The sequence below is a fragment of the Chionomys nivalis genome, chromosome 4, assembly GCF_950005125.1.
Source record: "Chionomys nivalis chromosome 4, mChiNiv1.1, whole genome shotgun sequence".
Taxonomy (NCBI): Eukaryota; Metazoa; Chordata; class Mammalia; order Rodentia; family Cricetidae; genus Chionomys; species Chionomys nivalis.
The window spans coordinates 64,253,619-64,266,823 of record NC_080089.1 but is presented as its reverse complement, the minus strand read 5'-3'; the positions used below and the strand labels follow the sequence as shown (position 1 = coordinate 64,266,823).

At 46.0% G+C, this 13,205-nt stretch overlaps 1 protein-coding gene across 1 annotated transcript in view; it reads left to right on the top strand.

The window, feature by feature from the left end:
• The first annotated feature begins 5,844 nt into the window (after window positions 1-5,844).
• Window positions 5,845-13,205, top strand: part of Hacd3 (3-hydroxyacyl-CoA dehydratase 3) — a 37,908-nt gene continuing 30,547 nt past the window's right edge. The window contains exon 1 of the mRNA XM_057766597.1: window positions 5,845-6,079. Within this exon, the coding sequence (XP_057622580.1) occupies window positions 5,993-6,079 (87 nt within the window). The 5' untranslated portion in view covers window positions 5,845-5,992. The remainder of the gene's footprint in view (window positions 6,080-13,205) is intronic.

The following is a 13,205-nucleotide window of genomic DNA, read 5'->3' as shown; positions in this document are numbered from 1 at the left end:
TCTGTTTGTTTGCTCTGGATGGCCTTGATCTCAGAATGTAACCAAGGATGACTTTAAACTTCTGAGCATCCCAAGTGCTGGGATTACATGTGTTTGCTACTACTCCTGATTTATGTGGTGCTGGGGGTCAAATTCAGGTCAACACATGCCAGGCAAAGATTTTACCAATCAAGTTACAGTTCTCTCTACTAAGCGCTCTCCCTGATCTCTTGAATTTTCTGGAAAGATGGGTCCATACTGTAATGGTTTAGATAAAGGGGCATAATTCCCCAAGGGGCAGCAGCAGACCACAAGAGGCAGCTGGGTCCTACCACCCGAGGCCTCTGTGGGTCCCAGGCAGGTGGGAGGCAGCAGGTGAGAGACCTTGGAGGGTTTGCTGGGGCATCTGGTCCCACAAAGAGCTGCCGCGGCAGGTGAGATGGATAGATGCCATGCAGAGAAAATGGGTATAGTGAGTCATGGCACCAATGGAAAGGTTAAGATAAACTTGGGTGGGAGACCTTAGCAGGTCAGCGGAGCAGCTGGTCCCACAAGGAGCTGCAGTGGGTGAGAGACAGACAGATGCCATACAGAGAAAGTGGGTATAGTTTATTTAGTGGGTTATGAAGGGGAAAGGGGAAGGGGGAAGGGGAGAATGGGGAAGAAGAGAGGCACAGAGAAAGATGGAGGGGGGAGGAGAGAAAGAGAACAGAAGATACATCTTCAGGAGGAAGATGGAAAGAGAGAGGGCAGGCTGGAGGAGGCGGGATATCTGCTTCCCTCAGCGGAAGGGGAGGGGTTGGGAGAGGGCGGGGCTTGTCTCTTAAAGGGTTAGGGTACACAGGTGATAGACCAGGCCAGCAGAATAACACAAACTATGTTGTGAGGCAGCCTGCTGCAACAATACTAGACCTGCTTCTTTGCAGAAAAACTTAGAAACAGATGCTAATACTGCAAAGAGCTGGGGTTGCAGCAGAGTGCCTGTCTCATGTGCACATGGGCCCTTGGGATTGAGCCTCAGCACTGCTGAGATGTAGATGTAGACATAGGAATGATAAGACTGAGAGGAGGAGAAAAATTGAAGAGCAGTATATCCAAGTCTTTTATGGGATGGACACAGAAATTCTGGCCCAGAGGTTATGTTACAGTATAACAGCGGTGGCCAACTCAGGATGACTCTGTGCGTTCCATCCATCCGAGCTTATAAAGTAGCTAAAACAAAATGCATTTCATGTTTCAGCAACTTTCACCTTATAGGAAGAGTTCAGCAAATAAGTCTCAGGTTTCAAATACACTAGATTGAAAGGATTTCAATAAGTTTGTAATCGCCAAACTTATTGAAAATACCAAAAAATATGTAACAGGATTTCCAAACATTGGCAGTAAATGTAAACTTATTGAAGCTCCGTAAAACTGCTCGTCAGTGTTTATTATTTATTTATTTTTTGTGTGTGTGTTTATTGGGGTTAATCATGGGTAGGAACTGTCCCCTTCAAGGTATGCCCCTCCCACCAAGCATGTCCATTTTAATCCTCTTGGGATGCTTTCTGGGACTTTTTCTTTTTCTTTGCACTCTTTGTAGAGCCAGCAGCAGCTTCAGGTTCCTCAGAAAATTTCCTTTTCTTCTTGGGGATCGTCAGTGTTTGTTAAAGCTTACTTTTTACTTGTGACCTAGTAATTCCCATCCTAAGTGTTAGGTATATTTCTTAAGATGACCCTCTCCACTGACGCAAATAATTCCAGTCAGACCAAATTAGACCAAATAAAAGATTCCCACGTTTAATGCAATGCTCCTAAACAGCCTGTGGGAGTGGTCCTGACCCTCCCTGGGGAGGGGTCTGTGCTTGGCAGGCTTTCCCGGAGGTGGAGTCTGGACCAAGGCAACTTCCAGGGGGAGTGGGCTTGAAATGGAGCTTTCTGCTCCATTTCTGCTCCAAACGTGGGTGCCAGGGGCTGGGGTGGTGCTTTCACCCACACACTAGGTATTTATCCAAGAGAATTGTCTATAATCATCGAAGATAGGCACATAAGTGTTCACAGCAGTGTTATTTATAATAGCTAGAAACGAGAAGCAGCACAGATGTCCATTAAGATGAGCACAGACTCTATCGTCCCAGCAGCAGGAATTCAGGATCAGCCTGGGAGCTGGGTGTGGCACACACCTTCAGTCACAGCATTTGTGAGGCAGAGGTGGGCAGCTCTCTGAGTTTGAGACCAATCTGGAGTACATAGTGAGTTCCAGGATAGCCAAGGCTGCCTCAAAAAGCAAATCAAAATACCAGCCTGGGCTATATGAGACTCCATCTCAAAATATCAAAAGAAATGAGGAAGGAATCGTTTGTGCTACATGCAAACAATTAGTTACCACACAAGAGAAACAATGAACCAACTCACAAACCAACAAATCTTAAGTGTGTTATGTTGAATGAAAGTGCCAGATAGAATTTTTAAAGTTTATTTTATGTGTATGAATGTTTTGTATGACTGTATATCTGTACACTGTAGCAAGAGTTGCCCCAGAATTCTGCAGCTGGTTTGATTCCGGAGCTTGAGCTCCTGGCTTTGATCTGCCTTTGGTGACTGCTATCTTTTGTGTTCACTACCTTCTGTTTGAAATATGTAAATCTTATCTGAGAGTTTCTTAGGGGTTCAAAGCCTATGCAAAACTTGGTTGTGGGAGGGGACTCAGAAAACTGAGATGTCCTGTGACCTGGAATTGCTTTGGCATTTGTTTCTTTGGGGAACTTCAGATAAGAGATGTTGGCATGCAGAAATTGACTTGCTAAAGGTGCAAATTGTATAACAATAAAAGCCTCTTGCAGAGCTATAGTCTGTCAGTCAGTCCACCAGAGGCTGAGTCCCCTGCACAGCGAAGTCTGTGACCCTGCTTCTTCCTCGGAACCACATGAACCCACAACAGTGTACCATGTGTATGCCTGGTGCCCTCACAGGCCAGAAGAGGGTATCAGATACAGAGGGCATCTGGAACTGGAGTTACAGAGGGCTGTGAGCTGCCATGTGGCTGCAGGGAATAGAACCTAGGTTCTGGAAGAGCAGCTAGTGCTCTTAACTGATGAGCCATCTCTTCAGCCTTAGTAAGGCTTATTTATTTATTTATTTAATATAAGGCTGGGGTGGTAGAAAAAAGATTGTTGTACATTAGAACTGAATTTAGATCCCAGATCCCATGTGATCCCAGTGCTGGGGAGGCAGAAGAGGCTGGATCTCTGGGGCTTGCTGGCCAGCCAACCTAGCCTACTGCTCTTCCCCAGCTTCCAATGACCCTGTCTCAAAAACCAAAATGAATGGCACCTGAGAAGCAACACCCAAGGCTGGCCTATATGCCCACAAGCAAATGTGCATCCCTACCTACACACTCATGTGCCCCCCCGGCAAACACACACACATATGCACAGATGCATACACACATGAAAGGAGCCAAAAATATACAAAAGTATATACACCATAGGTTCCATTTCTATGAATGTCAAGATTAGACAAAAACTACTATGGTCATCTAGTTCTGGTTAGTAATTATTAAAAGAAGGGAAGTCATACTGATAAGAGGTCGCCTCTGGAAATTTGTTAGATCTTGATGTGGGTTATAATTACACAGGCATATATATATGTATATATATACATACATACATAGGAAGTCACTGTAAACTGAACATTGAAGATTGCTCATGTCTTTTTTTTAAAATTGTTTTTTCAAGACATGGTTTCTTTGTAGGCCTGGCTGTCCTGGAACTCGAACTGTAGACAAGGCTGACCTTTGACTCACAGAGATCCACCTGCCTCCATCTCTTGAGTGCTGGAATTAAAGGCGTGTGTGTCACCACCGCCTGGCCCCAATACCTCATTTTAAGTCCAAGGCTCACAGGGTCTCTGTTGTCCTTATCTTCTACCTGACAGATTGCATTAACTGCCAACTGGGTTGCCAAGTACCAGTTCCTTGGCACAGAGAGGTTCTTTCTGGGAATGTATTTTATGACGCTCTAGTTTAATAAACTCTCGTGGTTCCTGTATGTCTGTGGGATGGTACCAAAGTACTTCTCCAAAGCAAACAAAGAGTTTCCTAATCTAATCTTTGTGCTTTTCTACGCTCGCCTTCACACACACACACACACACACACACACACACACACACACACACACACACACTGTTCAGGACCCTTCCCCAGACAGCTTTTACTTTTGTTCCTACAGTTTAGCTCTCAAGGGTGCTGAGTCAAGTGGTTACTTTGCTGACTTTTGTTCTGTTCTGACTTCCTCCCTTTGTGAGTCCAGCAATTTGCATATTAACTTCTCTGTGTTTTGTGCTATCCACTCACTGAGCTCAATGTTTCCTGGGAACAAAGCTCAGATAGAACAGCAGCACTTCTGTGACAACAATGGAGGGCTGAGGTGATGACATTCAGCAGGTAAAATGCTTGACACACAAGTATGAGGACACCAGCTTAATCCTCAGTGCCTAAAAGAGCCTGGCAAGGTGGATGCCCAGACAGGCAATCCTTGGACTAGCTGATGAGCCAGCTTGGCAAGTCCTGAACCAATGAGAGACCCTGTCTCAAAAATGTGCAGCATGCAATGGATTCCAGCCCTTTGGAAGCAGGAGGATCAGAAGTTTACAGTAATCCTCCTCTCCAGAAGTTTGGAGGAGGGTCTGGGTTATAAGAAACATGCCTGAAAACAGACCTGTGGGCATTCCTGAGGAATGTAGCCTGGGGTTGTCGTCTAGATCAGTCATGCGCGCGCGCGCGCGCGCGCGCACGCGCACACACACACACACACACACACACACGCACGCACAAGGTGGGAGAGACAAATGTTTTCTATTTTCTTATTGAAGATTTTGGATGCAGATGAGACATTCAAGGAATTTTTTTTTTCTTTTGGGTTTTTGAGACAGGGTTTCTCTGTGTAGCCCTAGCTGTCCTGAAACTAGTTCTTGTAGACCAGGCTGGCCTTGGACTCACAGAGATCCTCCTGCTTCTATCTCCCAAGTAGTGGGATTAAAGGCATGAGACACTGTCAGGCCATTAGTGTTGCTTTTAGTTCAGGCTTCTCTCTCTCTCTCTCTCTCTCTCTCTCTCTCTCTCTCCTTCCCTCCCTCCCCCCTCTTTCAGATAATTCTTTTTTTTCCTTTTTTTTTTTCTTTTGAGACAGGGTTTCTCTATAGCTTTGGAGCCTGTCCTGAAACTAGCTTTTATACACCAGGCTGGCCTCGAACTCACAGAGATCCGTCTGCTTCTGCTTCCCAAGTGTTGTGATTAAAGGCGTGTGACACCACGCTTAGTCCCAGGCTTCCTGTTTAAGAAAGCTTTCACTGCCCAACAAACAGACTAGCCATTCGTTATAAACTATTTACATTACCTAGTAAATAAAAAAAATCAACTCCTTAGCCTCGCTAGCCAAGTTCTGAGCGTTCAACAGCATCCTGTGACTAGTGACCAACTACTTAAGAGCACAAAGTGCAGCTCGTCAATCATTGCTGAAAGGTGTTTATTAGCCGACCTAGGGGTCTGTTCTGTCTACGTGTGGCTTTGAAGCCCAGAGAGGGATTGCACGTTCATCAAATGCTGAGTTCACCTGCAATAACTTGGAAGGGATCCCTGCACACAGCCTCTTCCACGCCGCTCCGCCTTGTACATTAGAGCCACTCGCTTTCACATCCTAGTGCAAGGACCCTCCCCGAAGCGCACAGCCAGGAAGCCTCAGATCCAAAGGCTGCAGCGCCAGCCGCTGATCAGATCACGTGGCGCCGTCCCTCGCACCCCTCCCCCTCCCCCACCGTCGCCGTCCCGCCCCCGCCCGGGCCCTCGCCCGGTTTGCACCGCCCCCCCGTCCTCACTGCGCAAGCGCGGGCAGCGAGCGTGGGTTATCTCGAGACAGTTGCGGTCTGCGGAGCGTGGAGGTTGGCTGCCTGCGTTCGGCCAGCTCCAGCGGCTCACAGGGTAAAGTAACGAGGCGCAGCAAGCCGAGCCTCCCCGCTCCTCCGACAGCGTGGGCCATGGAGACCCAGGTGCTGACGCCGCACGTCTACTGGGCTCAGCGCCACCGTGAGCTGTATCTGCGCGTGGAGCTGAGTGACGTGCAGGTAAAGGCCAGACTGCGGGCTGCGCGCGGGATCGCGGCCCCGGGTACCCTCCGCCCTCCCTGCTTGTAAGCGCTCCTGCAGTGCTCCAGTGGAAGCCACGAGTGGGGTGCCCGGCCTCCTCCCAGGGCTGCAGGTGCCGTCGGGGGTCTCGAGCGTGGCCTCCGGCTTCCCCTTTGTTCTCGGCAGGCGCCCTGGGGAGCCGTATCCAGGTCCTGGAGGCACGGCCGCCGGCTCGCGGGTTGCCTGAGGTCCCCAGAGACGTGGGATGAGCTCTGTGGGTCTGAGGTGCGGTGTGACAGTGGCCTCCTGGGCCATGACTGGACTCTGAGATCCAGCTAGGGCGGCCCACTGACGTTCTCAAGGCTCGCCGCTGAGCTGGGGGTGGGGGTGGGGGACAACCCTTCAACCGTTCAGTGGTGGAAATCTACATTCCCCCCTCCAAGGAAATAATTTCCATTCTCTCTCTAAGGCTGTGAGCTCAGCTTTGCATAAAGAAATTATCTTGTTACATTAAGCACAATTTTCATCTCATTTGCCTGCTAATGTGAGCAAGTCAAATCCCTGGGACTTCCTAACGAGACCATTGAGTATTCTGGTCCTGGTGGAACTAGTGGTTTTGGTCTGGAATGTTCTTTCTACAGCCATCCGTACTCCCTAGTCTCCTTGACATCCAGGGTAGTCGAATGACCTTCATTCTACTTTTGTTTCTTGCTCATAATTTGACACTTTTCTGTATTCATCAATTCAGCTGGCATATTTTCTTTGGGGGTCTAGGTACTGGGTGTCCAGTTGAGTCTAATCTTGGCTTCTGGAATGTAAATTGTTTCCCCTTGTGAACGATGAAGATAATTCTGGCCAGAATGTCTTTGAGTAAGCAGTAACATTGCATGGAGTGCCATTTAAAGTATTAAGCTAACCTGAACTATGCTTTTCTAGAATAGGATGAACACTTCTCTTTGTTTTCTTTCTCTTACAGGATTCTTTGCTAAAATAGGAAAAAAAAACATTTAAATCTTTATATTTTGGAGGCAGTCTTCCTACATAGCTCTGTCTGGCCTGGAACTTAGGTAGACCAGGCTGGTCTTAAACTCAGGGATCCACCGCCTTCTGCCTCCTGAGTGCTGCGATTAAAGGCATGCGCCACTATGTTCAGGGATACATGTTTGAAATATGTTAACAGGGAGAGTCGTGAGTTTGGAGGAAAAGGTGGAATTTTCTTTTGGAGAGCAAAGTCTTTTTAAAAAAATTTTTGGAAGAAGTCTCTCACCCCGCATGGAGGTTTTATCTTTCTGGGGTTCACATCTGCTATTCTGAGGCATTTTAAAGCAACATGTCAATACTGTGTGTAAGATACTACAGGTTTATAGAGGGGAGTCAGACAAGCTCCCTTTTCCCAGGGCATTCTGACTATAAGGAAGCATATTACACAAAACCATAAAGGTCTGCTCATGAATATGTCTGTTGATAATGTTGGGGTTTGGTGTTGAAACAGGTCCCTGGCATTAAAGGAATTTTTTGCCTCTATTTCATTGGAGTGGAGGTGACTTCCAGAAATGGGATGACTTGCTGTCTACTTGGTACGGGGAGAACTTTCCAGAGTGCTCACCTGTAGCTAAAGCCAAGTTCATTGTAACTACTCTTTTCACAGCCGGGAGTGATAGCGTCTATTAAGAGGGATTGGAGCCTTGGTGCTTGGGAGTGCAAATAGAAGAGGGAGCTCTCTGTAGTTTAGAGGCTGTGGGTAAACCGGCGGTTCTGAAACAAAAGATGAGAGACCTATCTGAGAATTCCAGCAGGGTGTCTGGTATTTTTTGGTGGGTACAGACCAGATGTTTGTGCTTCTACAGAATTCTGCATTAGGTTTTGTCTCACTTTGCTGAGGTTTCAGAGTACTCTTTTCAGAAGTTGTTATTCTGCGAGATAGTAATGTTCAACAGGAGAATAGCCTGGTCTGGCTGTGAACTTAGTGACTGCCAAGAGCTGCCTGTTCGAGACAGGGTTTCTCTGTGGTTTTGGAGCCTGTCCTGGAACTAGCTCTTGTAGATCACGCTGGTCTCGAACTCACAGAGATCCGCCTGCCTCTGTCTCTGCCTCCCGAGTGCTGGGATTAAAGGCGTGCGCCAACACCGCCCGGCGCCTGTTTGTTTTCTTGATTAATCTCCTCAGGTTGTGTTGAAATGAGCTTTAGCTCAGGGTTTGACTCGAGATGAAGCAATTCTTTTGCTCAGTGCAAGCCATTTAAGGACACCCACTCTTGTTGGTCCTTAAGGAAAGGTTCTGGGCTCTGGGGCAGCTCTAATCCCTTTTGCCTCTGATAACATGTCCTCCAGCTGATGAGTGGGTTTCAAAGCGTTGGGAATGATCAGTTCTGCTCCCCCCCAGGATATTGGACACAGTCCAGTTGTCACATCAGTCTTCGGGTTGCAGGGTCAGTGATTGATGAGAAGCCACTGGTTTTGTGTACAGGAATTGTGTGCAGAAACAGCTTCACAGTGGCATTGTGCTTGAGGTGAGTAATAGTAAAGGGGCAGTGGGGGAGTGGTGGCTTCCATTTAAGGGCAGTATCAATAGACAGGTCTGCCTCCGCCACTACAGTTGTTAAAGCCTGTGCTCATTTAGCAAGATTTCAGTTGTGTTGGACAATGCACAGCTCTGCTTGAAAGATACCATTTTTGTCAGTGTCTAGTAGAGAAGTCATCGAAAGTGTGAACTTGGGCCCCCTTTCTTCCATTTACTAGCTGGTGACCATAAATAATATGAGCCTCATTCTCTTCATTTGCATAAATGTGAATAATAATATCTAATTCACAGGGAGGGCCCTTTTGATGTTTGAATTGGGGTTAATAGTGATTTGTGAGCCTGGCGGTGGTGGTGCACACCTTTAATCTGAGCTTGCAGGAGACAGAGGCAGGCGGATCTCTGTGAGTTCGCGGTCAGCCTGGTCTACAAAGCGAGTTCCAGGACAGCTAGAGCTGTTACACAGAAAAACCCTTTCTTCAAAAACAAAAAACCAAACCAAACGAAAACAACAACAACAAAAAGTGATTTGTAAATTCTAGTGTGCCACCCAGGCAGGTGGGGTTATAGGGCTGTGATGCTGTCTTAGATGAGAGACAGCAGTGAAGCAGAATGTCACTGTTAGCAGACCTGTCTACATTTCATACGGTCAAGATGGCTTTTCTGAATAAACCATTCAGAAAATTGGATTAGGAGAACTATTAATCCAAATGGCAGAAAGATAGGATTCCTGTCTGTGTCATTGCCAAGAATCATCTTCAAGTGGGTTAGTGAACTGCATGTGTGAAGTGAAGCTGCTGAAGAGAGCCGAGGAGACTGTGGTGTTAGACACGGAAGAATATCCTAAGAAACCAAAGCCTAAACCCTAAAGGAAAGGCTTGGTGAGTAAGCTTGTCCACATAGCAAGTTCCAGGTTAGCCAGGGCTATATAGTGAGACCCGGTCTCAAATTAAGGGGAAAAATTGTGTGTGTGTGTGTGTGTGTGTGTGTGTGTGTGTAAGTTTGAGACACAGTGCATGTGTGGAGATCAGAGGACAACTTGCATGGTCAGCTCTTTCCTTCCGCATTGGGTCCAGGGACTAGAACTTGACCGAAAGCTTCCTTGCTCACTGAGATATTCTGGCCCAAATGAAACTTTTGTTACTGTTATTGTTTTTCCGGTCCTCAGTGAGGCATTTTTAATACAGTTAGTATGAGTGTTCATTGGTAAATTTTTTTTTTTTTTTGAAAATCAGTTTGGTAGTGTCTGATTGAGTTGAAGATATGCTTAACTAATTACGACTGCATTAGTGTCTGTTTTATTTCCTTTTAAGCCATAAATAGAGCAGAATGTCAGCGGATACTAGTTATGTTTGGCAATGTTTGGTATAGTTTTCAGTGTTTGGTTAATTGCTTGAAATATTTCACAATAAAATTTAGAAACTCTAAATTGTTCATAATCACAAAACAAAAATACTCATAAAGTGGTAAACTCGGTCCTTTGAATTGATTCAGGTATAAGGCCATGTACCTAGGTACTTGATGAAAACATGAAATATGAAGTGGTATTTTCAGGTTGCTGTGGGTGCACAGGGCATAGCTTGCTGAGTAAAAGCCTTATCTAGATGAGTGCATGGAGGAAATACAGAGTGCTGAAGTGGTAGGGCGGTTTTAAATTAAGCAGTCAAGAAAGGCTCTATGAGGAAATGATGTTTGAACCAAGAGAAACTGGAAGGATAAAGAGTTATGCAGGAGGCATGGAGTAGGATTGGCGTTGTAGCTCAGAGGAAGAATGTGCTCTTTGAATGCTTGAGAGGCCATGGGATTGATCCTCCGTGTCACACACAAAAATAGACAGAGGCACAACCGGGATGAGGGGGCGGAAAGAAAAGAAACCCAGAGATACAACATTCTGACAGTACCCAGACTTAAACACAGGCCGGGGACTTGGAGGGTTCTGGGGGAACAGAAAGGACATTAGTATGTGTGGGGTGTTGTAAGGAAAAGAGGGAGAGGGGGTTGGAGGGTTTAAAGATGTAGGTCATGTAAAGTCTTGTTGCCATGGCAAGGAGCTTGGCTTTCATTTAACTGTTGAGGAGTTCTGAGCAGAAGGATGACTCCTTAGGATCTGTGTTTTAAAAGTTGCTCAGGGGCTTGCTGGTACAGCTCAGTGGTAGAGTACTTGACAGCCTGTGGCAAGGGCCTGTGTTTGCGTTCCCAGCACCTTGTGTGTGTGTGTGTGGGTGGTCCTCTGCATTTGCTCTGTGGCTTTTAATGGAGCATTATGATGTGAAATTATAAGGACATCCCCCTTTCTTTCTTTTAGACAGAGCGACCTTAGGCTGGCTCTGTAGCTGAGGATAACCTTGAACTTCTTTGCCTCCTGCCTCTACCTCTGGGTAGAAGGATTGAAGGATTACAGAGCTGGCTTTGGAAGATGTTTTTTTTTTTTTTCTTTTGAAGGTTTATTTTTACTTTATGTGTATGGATTTTTTGTCTGCATGTATGCTTGTGCACCGTGTGCATGCAGTGTCTATAGAAGCTATGGAGGCATCAGCTCTCCTGAGACTGGAGTTTAGACAGTTTGTGAGCTGCCATGTGGGTGCTGGGATCAAATACAGGTCTCCGGAAAAGTTGCCAGTGCTCACAACCACTGAACCGTCTCTCTAGCCCCTGGGAGAGCATTTTAAAAAGGAGGTTATTATAATAGTATGGACGAGAAGTAAGGTGGCTCGTCTAGAGACGACCGCGGAGCTGGAGACTGTGAACAAAGTGAGATATGTGGAGAGAAATACATCATCAATCAAACATGGGGAGGGAAAGGAAAGAACCAGCATCTAGCCATAGTGATTTTGATGTAAGCCCAGAGTAGCCAATGGTGTTTTACTGAAATGGCTAACACTAAAATAATTTTAGAGCCCAAATCAAGAGTCCCTTTTTGTTCATCAACAATTTGCACATATAAACAGCTTTGAAAAAAGAGTCAGTAGAGTTCAGGACAGTATTTTGTTTTGAAAATTAGAAATTCATGATACCTTAGCCTTAACTGGTTGCAAAATGCACCATTATTTTATATAGGATGGAAAAGGGATGCTGTTTAAACTAAAGTGCATGCCTCCTCATCCAATGGAGTGTTCTTTTCATTGTTGAAATCTCAGATCTTGCTAAAGGTGTCCGTCATTGTCTAGTTAGAGGCCACCAGAAACACACTTGTAACCAAACAGGTGGGGTTTCAGTGAACATCCCTCTGGGAAAACCTGATGTCTCATAAGAGTTTTGTAGTGTTTATGTGTTTTTTGAGACAATTTCTCTGTGTAGCCCTGGCTGTCCTGGAACCGACTCTGTAGACTAGAATGGCCTCAAATTCAGAGATCCACCTGCTTCTGCCTCTCAGGTGCTGGGATTAAAGGCATGTACCACAATGACCCAGAAATTTTTTTTTTTTTTTTTTTTTTTTTTTTTTTTTAAAGAAGCCATGCAAGGACTGGCAATGCCATGCAGTGGCAAAGTGCCTGGCAAGACCCTGGGTTCCATTCCTGGCACTGAAAAAAAAGAGATCCTTGTGAAATTGTGGGATTATTACATGGAGAGAAGAGTTATTGGGAAATCCTTCCAAGGAAAGCAGTAGCTGGTACATTCAAGACCCAATCTCAAGACATGGAATAAAGATGGAGAGGAGTCTGAGCTAAGTCATTGTGGGTCTTCATGTCTGGATTCCACCTGCACGGGTCCTTGTCTCTGTGACTTCCTGCAGAACTGCTTCCTGTTTGCAGCTGCAGGCCTGCCACATTAACTCTTCTGCACAGGTTCTCATCACACACAGGCAAAGCTAAATATCAATGATGTGAATGAGAAGGGCAGCCCACTGTGTAGAAAGTTCACCAACTCTGCACTTGTGTCAGAGGTTAAGAAAGTGGGTGCGTTGCTTTACTTTGACTTCCTTGAGCAATTACCGAGGCTTAGGGGTATAGAGCGAAACATGACCAGGTTCCTGCTGTTGAGCAGCGCAAGTCCAGAGGATCAGAGAAACTAACAAACAATAACTCAGAACAGTGTTGAAAGTACTATAACAAAGGTGAGTTCAGGGGAAGAAAGGCCTTACAGCTGACATCCTGCAGGCATGGACACTTAGATGCTTTAAGAGGAGGAAGAAGCCAGTGACGCCTTCAATCCCAGCACCCGGGAGGAGAGGTAAGCGGATCTCTGTGAGCTGGAGGCCAGCCTGGTCTACGGAGCGAGTTCTATGACAGCCAGGATTATTACACAGAGAAACTCTGTCTTGAAAAACCAAAGGAGGAGGAAGAAAGCAGTGTGGTTGCAAGTGCTTGCTAATGTCAGCACCTTGCATGTGTTTTTCCAACTTAATGCTGAGTATAATCTTGAATGTAAGTGGGGTTTTTGTTCAACTTCCCTCCTCTGTTATTGTGTGTGTGTGCACAAGACACATGTTTAGAGGTCAGGTGATAACCCAAGGAGTTGGTTCTCTCCTTCTACCATGTGGGCTTTGGGGATGAAACTCAGGTCTTGGCTATAAATATTCTTACCCATAGAGTCATTTCACTGGCCTATGAGAAATCTACTTTTTACATTTTTTTTCCGAGACAGGGTTTCTCTATGTAGCCTTGGCTGT